The 18185-nt window shown below is 39.6% G+C and overlaps 1 protein-coding gene across 2 annotated transcripts in view; it reads right to left on the bottom strand.

The window, feature by feature from the left end:
• Positions 1–18185, bottom strand: part of mtnr1aa (melatonin receptor 1A a) — a 40010-nt gene that overhangs the window by 7256 nt on the left and 14569 nt on the right. Inside the window, exon 1 of one of the 2 annotated variants that reach the window (XM_042226462.1) lies at positions 16831–17641. The exons of the other annotated variant lie outside the window; for it this stretch is intronic. Coding sequence (XP_042082396.1) covers positions 16831–16843 — 13 coding nt within the window. The 5' untranslated portion in view covers positions 16844–17641. Of the gene's footprint in view, positions 1–16830; positions 17642–18185 lie in introns of those variants that run through there. 2 annotated transcript variants of the gene reach the window in all.

Genomic DNA, 18185 nt, shown 5'->3' with positions numbered 1-18185 from the left:
TGTGTGTGTGTGTGTGTGTGTGTGTGTGTGTGTGTGTGTGTGTGTGTGTGTGTGTGTGTGTGTGTGTGTGTGTGTGCGTGTGTGTGTGTGGAAAAGGGTGCAGTTAGTAAAACTGTGTGTACTACCAAATGAAAACATGTTTCCACGTTCAGAGAAAGTGTCAAGACAACGTGCTAACCGTCAACTTTAGTGGCCTCCCCCTCTCTTCTACAGCTACTCTTTACTGTAACAACCCTGTTACAGGGTTTTAAAGTCAAGTCACTCAGTATTAACAGCCTTGACCTTGACAAGGTGAAATGCTTACAGGCAGGTGGCTCTTTTGGCTGTTGGACTCTCTCACTCACTGACTCTGTCACTGTGACTAGTCCTGTGATTGACGCATCACTCTGAGTTTTCATTTGGCTCGAGGAGAGATATGGCCTGGTGCAGTGTCCCTTTTCCATTTCTGCAATCCCACACTTTAAACCAGTTTCTATTAGGACTTAGGCAGAAGTGAAGCCCATCTGAGCATTTTTTTTTTTTTTGCCAATGTAGCTTGCAATGAATTTTGGCACAGTCTGCTAAACTGAGAAGATACACAGTTCATTTAATGTCAGCTTGACTTTTCCCACATGTTACGGTGTCGCAGCATAATCTCAGAAGCGAATATGGTGATTTTTGAACTGATCCCCAGACATGGCATACCATCTAAATTACTTTTTCAATAATCTAAGTCAATGCTAATTTTCGTAGTAATGACTCCCTTACCCTGAAACATCTGAATTTGGATTTTATCCAGTTTTTCTGAGCAGTTAGTTTAGTTCAGACAGGCTGAATGCAAAGTGTCTCTGAGCAGCTATACCGAGGTCTTTCTACATATTTTCCAAAGGGATTGAAGAGCTGGATTCTACTGGGTCATACAAGGGCGGTCACTTTTTTCTCCTGAAGCCATTGCAGTGATATGAAAGATGTACCCTCCTATCAGCTCAAATTATCCATCCTAGTTAACGTTATTAATTCAAACAGGCCTAAAACCTTAGACTCATTATAACCATGTACTAATCAGCATGTGATTGTTTACCCTAATCAGCTACTAGATCATTACAGTGGGTCCTAGCACACAATGATGAACTCGCTGGCAGACACCAACATAAACTCTGGCCAAGTCAGAGGGAAGACCAATTACACGGTTATTGCCCATAATTGGGCATTAGCACTGAATTAAGTCTAAGCCAAGAACTCATCAACTTTTAATCAACTGGACTTTTTCATAAGCATCGCTTCTCTTGAGTGAGTTGACTCTGTGTACCGTCTGCTAGCGAACAGCACAACATAAGGCTTCATATTTGGGTGCTTGTAGACGCTTTGTAAAATTCTAATTAAAAGTTTTATAGAATAGAACATCGAAAAAAATATCAGTTGTTTAAACTGGGCTAAATGTTTTCAGTTTGTGAAAGTTCTGGACTGCAGGCAGGCCAGTTCAGCACCTGGACTCATCTGCTATGAAGCCATGTTATTGTAATTTCACGTCATGTAATTTCAGACTTCTTCTGCTGGCCTTAGTCTTTGCCTCAGTCTTTCTTAAATGAGCTTTGGCCCAGAAGAAATGGTTGGGTTTCTGGATCATGTTCATAAAAGAGCTTTAACCAGCATTTGAGGATGGCTCAGCGAACTGTGTTCACAGACATCGATTTCTGGAAGTGTTCCTGAGCTCATGCAGTGATGTCTGTTTGTAATGCAGTGCTGCTTGAGGCCCTGAACATCACAGTCGTTCACTATTGATTTGTGGCCTTGTAGGTTGCACACAGAGATTTCTCCAGACTGTCCAGATGTATGTAGATGATGAGAAATTCAAAGTTTCATAACTGTACGCTGTGGGAAAATGTCCTAAAACTTTTTCACAATTTGTAGGGTTTTTTTGTTTTCAAAACTTTACTTCTGAGAAACTTTGCCTCTCCAAGAGGCTGTTTTTATAGCCAGTCAAGTGACTGACCTGTTGCCAGTGAACCTAATTAGCTGTGAAATGTTCCTCCAGCTGTTTATTTGTAGTAGCAGTTACTTTACCAGCCTGTTGCAATGTTTTTGAGATTTGTTGCTGCCAACTAATTCAAAATGCAAATAGTCTTAATGAAACAGTAAAAATCCCAGTTTAAACACTAGATGTTTTCTACAATTTATTTTCAATTAAATATCTGTTTAAGAAAATTGTGTTTTTATTTACATTTTATACACATTTTTTTATTGGGGTGTTATTCAGAGTGCGGGCCCCTGTTTTCAGCATCAAAACTACTTTGTTCCAATAGAGCACTGTGTTACCTAAGGCATGTTTGTTATATAAAAAGGCTTACTGATCATTAGAATACCCTTTTACCATTATGCTAGAAAGCTAAAAAGGGTTATGCAAATGAAAAAAGCAATAAATCTGGCTGTCTTAATAATAATAATACAAAAAACAGCAGCTCTTTTTCTCTCTGTTTGGAGTTTGTTAATTTGCCCATTTTTATCTTCAACTAAAAGAAAAACATTTTAGTATTCAACAAAGACAGCAATTAATAACAGACCAAAAGAAGAATTACCTTTAGCCCTATGGTAACATGATGGGAGAAGACTGCATTTTGTTAATTAAAGTGACATTTCTCTCCAGATTTTTTTTCTCTGGCCTGAAGTCTTATTTATCTAAATTGTTTAGGTAGGAGCTGCTCAGCATTGAAGACATCAGTCGCAGTGATGTCTGCCTTTTTCCAGATCCAGAAGTTTTTCGAGAAAATCACGAGCAATGTCATTCATATATTCAGAAATCACGATCAAGTTAATATAAAAATAAAAAAAATCCACAAACCTTGTTTTGAGTAACTCTGTGTAGTAAGTATTTCATTTCTAAGCATTAAAGGACCTTCAGCTGAGCTGTAATGTTAGCTACATAGCTGTCATAAAAAACTCACTAAAACAATCTCGATGGAGAAATAGCTTTAGAGCTACAAAATCAGGACTCCGCGTAAGAAGAAAAATGTGTAATTTTAATTTGGAGGTGAGGTTCCACTTTAAACATGTCATGCACTACTGCCATAGATAGTTATGTGCTTCTTTGTCATAGATACTACAGCCATGGTCACTACAAGCCATGTCCCAGTTACAGATTTTGCTATAGAGTGCAGCGACTTTACTCCCATAAGAGCCTCCTTATAAAATAATGTGTATGTGCTGAAGGTCAGCAGCAGGGGGAGTCGGTCTGAATATGCAAGCTGTAAATTATGTGTCACTCTGTCCAAACTGCACAACCAAACCAGGCATTTTGTGACTGAGGTCAGAATAAATGAGCTGAGAATCATAAGTTATTTGTTAATGTATCATGTTAGTATAGAAATATATTTTATGTAAACAACATATAAATGCGTATCTAAACACATCTTGCACTTTGAATTTCAATTATAAATGACTGTATTTTCACACAAAGCTTTTTTATTTGTATAACAAAGTTGTTTTTCCTGACCAACAAACACACAAAAGATTTCAATCTCACAAAAGTGCAAAAACAGGAATGGCAGTTCCTGAGAACACGGGCAGCACAGTGTATGATGTATTTTTATTTGGCTGAAAACTGAGTCCGGTTTAGTGCAGCCTCACTTAGTTCTTAATAATGTGCATCTCCCAGCAGACAAACTTAATACTTCTGTAGTAGAAATAAAAAGCAATTATGAAACAGTGGCAAAGGGGGTAATAAACTCTTCACTTCACACTCGGTGACCACAGAATCTCCACAACGATACAAAAGCTTATTTGTAGTGTTACATAAATACATCTTGCCACATTGAGATTTTTAAGAATGAAAAAGGCTCCAGTTACACTTATCCATTTGTGCAACAATATAACTAACACAGCAGGCAAAATGGTATGAGATAAGGACTGTGGTTATCTCAAAATGTGGACTGCAGCACGGTGTAGATTACAACAGGCTGTTACAGGTGGTTAGCTCAGAGTTATTCAAAAAATGTTAAATGAAAAAAAAAAAGGCTTGTCTAGATATCTACAAATCAGACACTGCATTAAAACACACACAGGCAGGGACAGTATCCAAAGGAATCCAACTCATATTGAGACTCATATGATACATGCATCCCGACTTGTAACAATAAAGCAAATCAATTATCTCATATTTACAAATTGTTAATGACATCAAGAAAACACCTTACATGTTACAGGTCAGTGGGAAATTAGAGCGCGTTACAACTATAGATGATGACACTTGGACATCGCAACACTAGGATGTTTGTTCTGGCTGTTACAGGGGGGTTGGGAGCCAGCCATGAAAATAATTTGACTGGAAAGTAAAAATGAGGTTCTCCAGGGCTCCTCCAAGGACAAGCATTGTTAAAAATATGGGTAATAACAATTGCTGAAGAAAATGCAGTGTGGTTAGGGACCATAGCCACATGTCCTGGAACTGCAAACATTATAAAAGTGCAAACTTTACCATATATATGTGCTATATTTTACATGTTTTATTTATGATTGCAAGAAAAACTGATTACCATTAACGGGGTGAAACCTAACTCTCCTACAATAGCTCAGTGGTTACAAAAGTTAAACATGTCGAAAAGATGGACATGACTGCCATCCCATATCTTAAACTGCCTCTGTTTATAATAGGATGGACACCTGCTATGATCTACCTGGATAAAGACGTAGTTTGATGTATTTTGCAAACATCTGTAACAACAGGTTTGTTAGTTCATCTGGCATCTTAGTTTCTGTCCTCTCTTTGTTTGCTCTTTTCTCCTTTTTTGCCCCTTTTTGCTTTGTATTGTTAAAAATGCCTTCTTTTGTTACTAGCAATTAAGTTCAGTAAAAAAGAAGAACAATGCATTCGAGCGCTTCTCTGATCTCTTGATGATTAAAAAACCTGAAGTGAAGTCCGGGTGATGTTAGATTGGCTGGTTGCCATTTTTTAAAGAAATGCAGCTGACAAAAACAATCGACATTTATAAGAATATAAATGAGAGGTCAACGAAAAAAATTGTGCCGTCATCCTTTAGTCTACTTTAGGTAATACTGTGTGAAGAACGTATTCGTACAATAAATACACGTGAGGGTGTTGAAGTAAGGTGACACAGTGGTGGGGTGGTGGCACTGTTGGCTCACAGCTTGTCTGTGGAGTTTGCATGTTCTTCAATTCAAAGTATGCCAAACACTTTACTTACTTTTAGCACAACTATGGAATATGGTACAATGCAAATTAACGAGAAGGCATTCTGTAACCTGTAGTGAAATAGCCAATCCCAATACTGGATTGCTAGCTCTTATATAAAGATGATACCTAGATGAAAGAAAGGATCCCATGTGTTCTAGTGTGTGTGTTAGCTTAAAACTTCTTGCATCTGTCACTATGACAGGGTAAAAAAAGAAATGGATTATCATGGTACTCTGTCCTGGCAGATTTAGAGTGGCAGCTCCTGGTTTTGCTCGCAGAAATGTGACAAAATGCACACAAAAACAACAACAACTTTGATGTTGGAAAATTACTTGAATTGCATTAAAAATAACGCAAGAGAAAAAGATGTTGAAAAAAAAACTGTAGAAACAGAGAAGCGATGGAGGCACTCCTCTAAAGTAGCAGAGTAATTATGTCCCAGGGTCACTATTGCATTTGTGAATATTGTATTTATGAATGAAGCCGCTGACAGCCGTGAATGATGAGACTCGCAGCCGTTTTAATCCCCTCGCATCTTTTACAATGCTATTTCAAGACTCTAGGATTGGTTCAGAAACACAAAAAAGCAAAGCGCATTAATAATAAAATATATAAGACAAAACAGTCAGTAGTGTATCAGTTGTCTTCTCCTTTGCTGTGATAAAGTATTTGCTTTCAGCTGCTGTGAGAAAAGTAGGAAAAAAGAAGCCCTTTTGACAAGGTTTTTAGGTAGAAGAGGTTTATTCCTACCCTGGTGTGGCAAAGGAAAGAAGGGATTTGCAAAGTGACCTCAAGTGCCCTCTCTGCTAAAGGAGTACCAAACAGAAAGAGCAGAGTGGAAAGCAGCGTGATGCACTGCCAACCTGATTTCTGTTTTGCATCCAGCACCAGCGCTGTTTTTACAAAGCAGTAGCCTGAGGATTATTTTTAAATGTCAGAATAAAAGTGTTAATCACTGCAGTTAACACTGACACACAGGCAGTGCAAGTTCAAAAATTTCCTCAATGACCATGGCAACACATTTTTCCTTGGTTTTATCAGACTGTTTTTAATTCAAGGTTATTTCCTGACTCACGGCATTCGAGAATGTTTATCTTAGCTTTCCCACAGGGTAGGAAATTCCTCAGCGATATTCTCGAGTAAGTAGACAATGTCCTTTGTCCAGGAAAAATTTAAAACAGCCTCTCTCGACAGCAACACATAATACATGTCAATGTTTTTTGTCTTTTGCGTTTTTTTAAGGAATGATCGATGAGTTCCCTTTCTCCCGTGGCACAATTAGGATGTCCAGTGGGTCTCAGTGGTGCGATGTGGCTTAAGTGACACTTTAGCAACATCTCAGATCTAGGGAGAACTGCCCAATCAACTCAAAACCTCAAACATCTAACTAAGCAGTCTCAATCTCAAATTGCTGGACCTCTTTCCCACAGCGACCACTACAATTTTGAGGCTCATGTGTTGTGAAAATACCTGTCTGCCACACTTACTTTCCCTGTTCAGGGAGCAGAGATGACAAAACACCACGGGTGGTGTCACACTGGATGTCAGCCAGGGCCCCACAGCTGGTGGCCTGACACAGCCTGACAGGTCCAGTCACGTCTTCCAGATAAAGCCTCCAAGACAAGTTGTCCAATGTCATGTTGTCAATCTGATTACATAGTCTTCATGTGTCATGAACTAGTGGCAAATCCAGAATATAAAAAAATTAACCTGTTTGCCAGACTGGGCATGAAAATGAACTAAATTTGCAACACTTGTATCTGTGTGAACCAACATGCTGTCATCTTTAGTCACAGATGTGCTAGTATTTATTATTCCACAACTATGATCTTGATGAATATCAGGTCACTATGAACAAGATACTGTACTTGGAAAACCCCCTAGGAGTTGTAGGTTGGGTGGACCATGTGGCCACAGCTCTTGTAGCTTCTGGTGCTGCTAAGATTTACAGTAGTCCAGCTGCTCCCTAGTGAGCAAGACCTTTAGCTACAACATTATATCTGCATTTGGTTGACTTTTCATCCCACAATTCCAAAAAGAAAACAAAGTAGGGCAATATTAGAGTAGCCTACAGAAGATCATTTTTCAGACACTTCCAGTGTGACTAAAATCTCTTTGAACTTGCAGTAATACAAATTTAAGCTCGGTGACATCTCGATTGCTACATTTCTTATAAATTCAGGTAGTGTCATGTAGTGAGGGGCGAGTGACAGGCAAGAAGTGGACCTGGAATGCAGGACTCAATAGACAGAAATTAAACTCAAAACTATTTAGCTTTGTTGCTGGCACAAAATGCAACGAAAACAAACTTCAAAACAGAGCATAGAAGGAACTAGCTGACCGACTACTGATTGACCATTAGCTGGATAGACAGAAGTCATACACACAATGAAGTAAAAAATGCAACACCGAACAGAGGGAGATGCAGACAATATGTACACAAGAGGTTGATTAAGAGAAGTGGAAACACATGGGCACACAGCTGAACTAAATCATAACTAATGTGAATGGGCAAGCAGAAATGTATATTACACACATAAAACACAAGACTATCAAAATAAAACAGCAAATAACACACACACGCACACACCGAGGCTCACACGTGAACTTGGCATTGGGACTGGGGCTAAACAGACATGGAGACTTGACAGTCTGGGGAAACAAAGGGATGAAACTCAAGGAGATGAACATGGAAACAGGAAGGGAGAAAACAACAGGACAGGACAACAAACATACTCATGGAGACAGAACACAGACAGACCAGACAGACATGGGACATGACTGGGGAGGAAGGAGGTAAACAAACACAGGGAAACTAATGGCAGGATACCGAGAAAAGACAGATAAACTGGACACGACGGGAAACAAAGATAAAATAACAACTAAGAACACTAATGCAATAGAGAACTCAAGACTAACTGACACTGTACGAAAATTGAATATAAAATTTCATAAATAAAGAGTCCAGAACAAACTCTAAAAGTCGAAGAGCAAGAATTGAGCAAAATTATGCTGTCCACAACAGGAATTGGCAGTTGGACTGAACAATATTAACAGCTGAGGTTTAACAGCACATTTCTTTTTGATGGGTTAAGATGCTCTAGGAAGCCATCATGGTGGCCTGGTGGTTGCCTCACTGTAACCCATCAAAATGAACACTGTTCTATGAACACTGTTCTATTTTGATGGCTTAAGATACTGTTTGAACCCTGACAATAAATGACTGGTTAATAAAGCGTGGATTACAAATGGACTACAAACAGAAACTAGAATGCTACCAAAACTCTTGTCCAGTGCATAGAGATTTCTGCAGGCTACAAAAATGCAGACGAGAACTGAGCCATACTATGCTGTCCACAACAACACCAATAACACTTTTTGCATGATAAAAAATGTCTTTCAGTATCAATGATACAGTACTTTCTTTATTTATGTTTCCTACCACACACAATGGTGCTAAATCGCCTCTGATGATGACTTAAAACCTATAAAAGGAGCTAAATAAATAATGTGGAAGTAGTTAGGCTACAAGAGATCACGCCTCCACCAAGTGCAACACTTTGCAAATTATTTAAGAAACCTGTTTTTTTCACACTAGAAAACACTCCAAAAGTGAAAGACTGACTCACCCGAACATCGCTAGAGCATTCGCTAGTTGGTTCCACACGACAGGAAGAGCAAACAGTGGATGGAAATCACTGATGCAGTCAGTGGAAAAGCAGAAATGTGAGTAACTGGTTATAAGAAACTCAACCCAGGTACAAGATACTTCATTTTGTGACACTATTGTGAATGTCCCAAAGAGTTACAAGGTTTAATTAGTAATAAGGTTAAAGTGTAAAGCAATCATGTTATAAATTTATTTAAAATTTCCAGGGAAAATACTGCGTTTGAGCTTACATTTGTCTTATGCTGTATCACTGTATTTAGTATAGTGTTAGTACTATGTCACTATATTACTGGCAACTTGTGGCAATAGCTCGCACTTTGAACTCGGTCAACCCGTTCTCACTCCCAAAGCGTAACATTTTACGCTAGGTGACAAATCGTCACCATATTACGTTTTCGGCTACCCACCACGTTCCTAAATGACGACCTCGGAAAAAGAGGAAATATGAGAACCGTCTGGACTGAACCTACACATGTTCGCTCTTTTTCTTCAAATCGCTTAGAAACACGCTATTTAACATCATTAAAGTCCTGGTTAAGGTCAGGAATAAGGTTATGGTCAGGGCTAGGGATAAGGTTAGGTTTAGGGCTGGAATACAGGGCTGGAACGTCTATTACCGCGGGAGCGTCATTGCACTGGATTCCAGCCATAAGCCCGCCGCTACCATAAGAACGCCGAAGGTCTCCTTTCGCGTTCCTCAGGAACGCCGCGGGACGTGACAAAACGTCGACATGTTACGCCTCGGGAGTGAGAACGCTCTGCAACGGTAGATGGTCATCAATGAACTTAGATGACTGCAAAAGAAGTACGTGACATACCCTTCATTTTGTTTAAATGATGCCACCTGTGAGCTTCAATTTTGCAACAACAAAATGCTCAGTGTTGTTTTTTTCCATAACACACTAAATATGATTATCACAGATTTCCTTGAAATATCGTGATATCTTTTGGATATCATATCGCACAGCCTTAACCCAGGATGCAATCATCGATTTACATTATATAGTCTTGCAGAAGACAGTGATATTGATGCACATTCATATATGCACATACCTTTGCAAACTGCCAGTTGAGCAATTTAAGGCGCTCAGTTGGAAGATTCTAAGAACTCGTTAAACTGGTTGGACAATTTCTAAATGAAATCTACCATTCAAACAGTCAGGTAGGCGACTGTTATCATTACAAATCCAAAAAGAAGAGTGTTCACTAAAAGGAAAATCATCATCATCAATCCATCTGAAAGGTAATGCAAGGAGTCCTTTTGGATTCAGAGCTACGGCTGGAAATTACCCTGATGAAGATAAAGCTGTTTGCTGACTTTGTAAAAGTGCATGCAGCCACCGAGCACCACAGAGCACCATTTCTAAAAATGAAAAATAAAATATTACAGTCAAGGTTTAAAAAAAAAACACTTTTTGCACAACAGACCTTTAACATACACTCAACAAAAATATAAATCGCAACACCTTTGTTACTGCTCCCATTCCCCATGGGATGGACGTAGAGACCTAAAATTCATTCCAGATACACAATATAACCATCCCTCCCAAACAGTGGTCACAAATCAGTCCAAATGTGTGGTAGTGGGCACATCTGCTATATTGAGATAATCCATCCCACCTCACAGGTGTGCCACATCAGGATGCTGATCTGACATCATGAGTAGTGCACAGGTGTACCTCAGACTGCCCACAACAAAAGGCCACCCTGGAATGTGCAGTTTTTTGCGCTATTGGGGGTCTGGGGACCCAGAACCGGTCAGTATCTGGTGTGACCACCATTTGCCTCATGCAGTGCAACACATCGTCGCATGGAGTCTATCAGATTGTCAATTGTGGCCTGTGGAATGTTGGTCCACTCCACTTCAATGGCTGTGCGAGGTTGTTGGATATTCGTGGGAACTGGTACACGCTGTCGTATACGCCGGTCAAGCACATCCCGAACATGCTCAATGGGTGACATGTCCGGTGAGTATGCTGGCCATGCAAGAACTGGGACATTCTCAGCTGCCATCTGCCCTGAACAATGTGAACCATGATTCATCCGTGAAGCGCACACCTCTCCAACGTGCCAGACGCCATCGAATGTGAGCATTTGCCCACACAAGTCTGTTACGGCGACGAGCTGGAGTCAGGTCAAGACCCCGATGAGGACGACGGGCATGCAGTTGAGCGTCCCTGAGACGGTTTCTGACAGTTTGTGCAGAAATTGTTTGGTTGTGCAAATCAATTGTTCCAGCAGCTGTCTGGGTGGCTGGTCTCAGACGATCTTGGAGGTGAACCTGCTGGATGTGGAGGTCCTGGGCTGGTGTGGTTACACGAGGTCTGCGGTTGTGAGGCCGGTTGGATGTGCTGCCATATTCTCTGAAACGCCTGTGGAGATGGCTTATGGTTGAGAAATGAACATTCAATGCACGGGCGACAGATCTGGTTGACATTCCTGCTGTCAGCATGCCAATTGCACGCTCCCTCATTGCTTGTGGCATTGTGTTGCTGTGAGACAAAACTGCACATTCCAGGGTGGCCTTTTGTTGTGGGCAGTCTGAGGTACACCTGTGCACTACTCATGATGTCAGATCAGCATCCTGATGTGGCACACCTGTGAGGTGGGATGGATTATCTCAATATAGCAGATGTGCCCACTACCACACATTTGGACTGATTTGTGACCGACTGTTTGGGAGGGATGGTTATATTGTGTATCTGGAATGAATTTTAGGTCTCTACGTCCATCCCATGGGGAATGGGACCAAAAACAAAAGTGTTGCGTTTATATTTTTGTTCAGTGTAGATACACATATACCAACATGCACACAGCATTACAATCATCAAAATAAAGACTAGCTGTTCTGTATGAATCTGTTTTCTTTCCATTCAGATGAACAAAGAACACTTTGTGAACACACAATGCAGACAAATTATCTGGCGGAAAAGGGATTTTTCAAACTGTTCTCACTTATCCCACCCACATAAAACCTTTTAACGCCCCCTCAGTCATACCTCAGTATTTCACAGGTGATTTCAGTCTAATAGAGTAGCTGTCTGAAAGGCAAACCAGTGTACAGCACGGCAGGGGGCTGATGGGTTGGCCCAGATAGAGGGAAACAGACATAAAGTTCAACCAGGACACATGGAAAAGATTTGAACACAGTGCAACAGTGACCACTGCTTAACTGACCCTGAATCTCTCAGACACTCACTCACTCACAGCGAAATCCAAAAACCAGTTAAGTGCCCATCTCTCCTAAAAAAAAAAAAAAAAAAAATCTGCAGTCTTTCATATGCTCATCACCTGCAACTCAACTGGGAGCAGAAACAGAATGTAATCTATCCATCACTTTCCAGATAAAGCTCTATTTCCTCAAAGTGAACATTTGTTTAAAAAAAAAGGAGAACAGAAGTCCTGTCACTTATGCAAGGAGTGTACACATCCAGCTCTGCAGACAGAAGGCTACTGTATAGATGAACAGAAGTACTGTCTGCAGATGGTCACATGGAGGGTGCTGAAACATTCGACTCTCCTCCAAAACTCTTCCGAGTCAAGAGGTGATGAAAAGAGCCTCAGGGCTTTAGACTATTAGATGGAGCCTGTTTTGATAGCTAAAATAAAGAACTGAAGCCTAACGTTCTTATTGTATGTTACATTTGATTCAGTTGTTATCCTCATGGGACCTGACATCTCATTTCAAGGGCACTGTGAATGGAGAATGTTGAAGCAGAGAATAGCTATAAAGCAATGTATGCATTGATGTTAAAATGCAAATACGCAGGTGTGTGTGCTTCTCTGAGCATGTGGCTATGAATGTGACCACGTGTCACCATCCATGCAGCCAGCACAGGTACAGATGCTGGCAACTTATCCAAAGCTCTGCATAGATTCACCAACATAATTCCGAATAAACATAAATACTGAAAACGAGTAATGCATTATCTTTCTCTGTACAACACATCCTGACGTATGCTATCAAATACAATACTAGCTGACAATGTCAACACAAGGGTACAGTACCACAAACTAATACAAATTCTTAATAGACACATACACAAGGTTTATTTTAGCTTTGTGTTAAGTGCAAACAAAAAGCTGGAAAGTAGAAAGTTGAAAACCACCCCATAGAGAAGCAGAAACAGGTGGGGGTAGAAATTTTGGCTACAAGCCGACTGCTCATCACTGCTTTTGTTGCCTTTTGAAGATCATTCTGTGTCCTTTGCTGCTTGCTTTGTGTTAGAATGTTGTCTTTGCTAATGTTTGCATTGTGTCGATGATCTGTTACCAGCGCACCTGGGTGCAGTTTGCAGTTTAGCTTAATTAAAATTAAAATAATGTTCATACCCTAACTGCTCAAAAGTTAAAGACTGCTCCACTATTGATTGTAGTGCAAGTGCACATTTTTCTGTCCGCCCATGAAGATCGAGCTTTTGTAAGTGACAACAAAGTTGGTACTTTAGTGTGATTACTTTATTTAGTATGACGTGTTATATTACTGTGTGACACTAAAGTTAATGCAGTTACACTAATATTTTAGTCAATAACAGGCTGGAGTCTATTCTAGGTGCAAGAGGTGAAAAGTGGGAAAGAACCTGGACAGATAGGCAATCTATTACAGGGCACCTAGAGGCAATCATTCATACTCATATTCACACCAATCTTTGGATTTTAGCATGAAGCCGGAGTCTTACCAGAAAATATAAAGGAAATTTTAAGCAAATTTTGCTTCACAATCAATCTGTCTGTGTGGTAGATCTTGCTTTGGTCTTGACGTGACTTCAGGCTTTTGCAAAAATCCTAACAATAGCAAGCTAACTGCTATTTGTATAGCATGCTAATAGCAAGCTAATTGCTATTTGCTCATAACAAGCTAATTGCTTTTTATAGAAGAGAATTCTTAAATAGAGGTTTTCCAGACATGTGACAGCTTACCACGTGATATTAATTTGTCTACTAAACATTATGCAGATGATATAAATTACTATGAGTAAACAAACAAGTGTATATTCTCCCTCTGAGGAAGTAAAACACTTTCATGGCAAGCATCTTTCTTGTTATGTGGGGAAACTGGGCTGAAGATGGATGTTAGCTGTGTTTACTGGTTCTGTGAAGTGCAACCCTGGCACTCCTCTAATGTAGCAATGACAGTGTCCTGTCAAAATCAATTGGGAAGCTTTATTTAACCAATTCATATTTTGTACATTAGTACAAGCCTAGAAAAAATCATCTTACTTGTAAGAAAAGTTAGGATGTTATTATTTTTAGTTTGGAATATGGCACATATAATCATTATTATTAGAGTGGTTATAAGTTGGGCTTTCTTGTTTTGAGGCAGGGGTAACATCCTTTTAAGAGTTTAGTACTATTCAGTCCCTTTTGAGGGCTACTTGACATAATTTTATAGTCAGTTTTGGAGAAATGACTGAACAGGCTCTCATATACATAGTGGAGTTCATTTAACCCTACAAGCAGGAAAAAAAGCTTTAAGAAATGGCTAACATCAGTTAAGACGACTTCACCCTTTGCCTATGCCTTTGAACTCCTGTCTCATAAGTATCTGCAAACATGCCACTTTGTGAAGCAGCGTATACTCCAAAAACTATATAGTGCAACCATAAGAACTGAAAAACATAAGTGTCAGAAGTCTGCACAAAATCTCCTTTGAAAATTCTTACCTATTCACACACACCCACATACACATGCACACAAGCAATTACAAGGTGCCTTGGATTCCCATTTGCAATATTCGAGCAGCTTGATCCTGTCAGAAGATTGGATTGATCCCATTTATGTCATTTAGGTCCCTAGAAAGCAAGTATTTAATGAGGAGTTACTGCCACTCATTATGAAATGAGCACACTCATCAGGCTTCAAGGTTATTGGGGTCATGCACAACTTCAGGTAAATCTGCATAGTTATTGTTTTAAAGCTTCACAGGGATATAAAAATTCTAAATAAGCTGTAAACAAAATCACAAATACTGAAAAGATTTATAACTGAATAGGTGCACTGTCAAGTGCCATACATAAACCAGGAGTTTTAAACAAAGGGAGTATTTTTCAGTTGTAGTTTATATTTCAAGGAAACAATTAAGGAAAGAAACCTAAACTTACATCCAAGGACACACATTTGTATGAACACTGTAAAATTTGGGAAAGCTGCATACAAAGTAGGAAGCATGACCTGCAGTTGCAGTTAATCACTTTATATTTTTTATATTATAATTGTATTAATTCTAACCACTATAATCGTTTTTTCCTGTGTGATTAATAAAGTACAGTACGAGTCTGTGGTGAATATTTATGCCTGGGGATGAAGTTATTTTAGCTCCCTATTAAATGCATTTTACAGTTGTTGTGAAGGCATTGTCATACTGTACATGGTGGAAGTTCAGAGCTTATCATCCTGAACAGCTGATGCTGGGCTGTGTTTGTGTGTGTTTGTCTCCGCGTGTATGTGCTGTTTGCTCCCCTTTCTCACAGCTGCTGCTGCTGAACGATTTCAGGATCTCGTCTCTTGGTAGCCTATTAGAAACCATGAATCTAGTGGGGTTTTTTTAAACCATTACTTTAAAGGCTGTTTCCACAACCTTGATGCAACCAAACAGCACTGACGTGTCTGATGACTTTCATGTTCAGCTTCCCTGATCAATATCAGTAAAGCAAGTCATTTGCAGTCGTGAGCGCACAGAAAACGATCACTCGTGTTAAAACTTCAGCTCTTACATTTGGTATTTTGACTGCATGAAAGTGCTCACACTGGCTTGTTTGGTGCTTGTGGGAGTTATAAAAAGATGTTTGTTCAGATGCTCAACAAGCTGTAAATGTCAAGGTCAAACTTCAGATAAGTATACAGCTTACTGTGTTTGAACTGAGGCAGTGATACCCTATTAAAATTAAGGCTTTATGCTTATATAGCAAACATGATGTAGTACATGGCAGTGCACTAATGGCACCAGAGTCCAAACTGAGAAACACTACAAGTCTGCAGTTAGTTTAGCTTCTTAGCTCATTATTTTGGTTTTGTCAGGATGCATTGCTGTTTTATCTGTCCACTTTTCTAGCAGCTCTTTTCAGCAAAAAGCTCTAACAAGCCCTGTTTGCAGCACCAAAAACATAGCATTTAAAGCCTCAGAGATTCAAAGATTACACTGACTGCTTTCTGTTAACCCATTGCTGAAACTAAACGCAGCACTGGATAAAAGGCAAGAAGTTAAAACTGGGAAAAGTGAAAATCCAAAGTATGTACTCCTTGTCTTATGTTATGCCTCCCATCAGAAAAATATGCAATAAACAAGACTGCATGACAGCTTTAGGTGATGGAATGGTAGCGTAATGAGTTATGTAACTGTCCTACAGCAAAAAAAATCTTTTGTATATTTTGATATATCATGCCTGTTCCCATGGAAAATCGAGGTCAGACCAGAGCTTCAGAATCTGTTGAGCTGTATTATATATGATTAGTTTGTGCGGCAGTTATTTCCATCATTCCATCTGACCCCAATTGACCTGAAACTGCGTAACGTAATCTCCTTATGCCATTCCTCCTGCATTTTATGAACCCCATCTTTTGACCTTGTTTTCAGACTTGCATACCATGAAGTTCAAGGCTTTGGAAAGATTAACTATGTTATTGCTATGGTTAATAACTTTTAATAGCCTTACTAATACTTACTTAATGTAAAAGTTAAGACATATATAGAGCAGCCAAAGGGTCATCTTCTCACTAATCCCAGTATCAAAAGCCACTGTCTTTTTTTTTTAAGTCATTATTATTTTCCATATTCAAGTGTCCCACAACCTTTTGTCCTGTTCAACCTTTCCCATCATACTTAGCAATGTCTGTGTGTGGGTCTATGTGTGTATACAATCTCAGGAGCATATGCACACAGAAACTGTATCTGTGTGTGGAAGGATGCTTTGCGAACCAACAGTAAATACATAAGAAAAATAAGCATTGTGTTTAAACACACAGAGCAGCTGGGAGACAAACATCAATCACTCACCCATGCTTGTCATCTAAACCCTCTCTCATCCAGTCTGTGTGTTTCACACACACACAATTATTCAGCCACAACAAGCTGGTGATAGAAAGAAGAACCAAAACACAATTAGTACCACCAGAACACATCATTCCTTTAAAATATTTGGAAAAATGGCCCTAGTGCTTTTGACTATAAATAAGCAAATAAATAATATAATCTCTCAATGGAAATAATTATTTAGTCTATATGATGAGAGAAAATAGCTTTAAAATGTTATTTGGTTTTTACAGTGTTAACAGCTGCACCATTCACTGTCTTTTCATAGTAACAACTGTTAAGATAATGTGTAATGTAAAAGCATTTGAGTGGAAAGAGAAATCCACAAAGAGTCATCACATGATTCTGCAGTTCCCTTGAGCCTCCTTGTTGTAGCGTCATTCAGCTTACAGTTATAGAGAGCTGAAAAAGAGTAAACATCACTCTTACATCAGCTTGAAACACTGTGTATCATCCCTAAGTGGCTAAAATATTTATTTAAAAAATGCATGTATATATATGTATGCAGTACATATATGTGTCACGGTCCTGAGTCTGCCGACTCAGTGTTTTGTGTTTCTTTATGCTTTTGTTTATTCTGATTATGTATTCCATTATGATTTGCCATTTGTTAGGTTTCTGTTCTGTGCCTGCCCTGGTCCCACTTCCGTGTTCCCTCTGTGTGTCTATGGCGTCACATTGTCTGCTTGTGAATCTGTCTGTTTAGTTCAGTGTCTTGTCTGGTTCTCTGTGTCTGAGTTTCCTGTTTTATTCTGAAGGTCCCCGTCTCATGTGAGTGTGTTCAGTTTACGTTTCCCCTGTCCCGTCAGCTCTGACTTCTCCCAGGTGTGTTGCCCTCCTGTCTCTCATCCCCTGATTACTGCTGTGTGTATTTAAGCCCTGTGTGTTCTCCTGCCTGTTGCTGGTTTGTCTGTGTCTCTCTGCCTCGCTCCCTGGTTTGTATGTTCTCAGGTTTGTTATTTCGTTTTTCCCAGTTTAGGTTTCTTTAATTCCCTGTCATCCCTCACTGCCTGCTTGCCACTACACCACCCTGTAAATAAACATCACTCGAATCATCAGTCATCGCCTGCATTTTGGGTCCTCCTTTCCTCCAACACCACACGGCTCGCCTCGGCAGCCTGGACAATATGTGTGTTGACTACACAACATTTCAGCCCCTCAATAATGAACACATGCAGATCAGACCTCAGCAAGTGAGAAATCTATGCATAGACACAGATGTTTAATTCCTAATGTTCACCTCAACTTTCATGACTACGGTTTGAACCACATCAGCAAACGTATACATGGAATTAATCAACAAAGATAATAAATGAATG

Source organism: Haplochromis burtoni, unplaced genomic scaffold (genome assembly GCF_018398535.1).
Source record: "Haplochromis burtoni strain Fernald_Lab_line unplaced genomic scaffold, NCSU_Asbu1 Contig_213, whole genome shotgun sequence".
In the NCBI taxonomy this organism is placed as follows: Eukaryota; Metazoa; Chordata; class Actinopteri; order Cichliformes; family Cichlidae; genus Haplochromis; species Haplochromis burtoni.
This window is presented reverse-complemented; position numbering and strand designations above follow the sequence as displayed.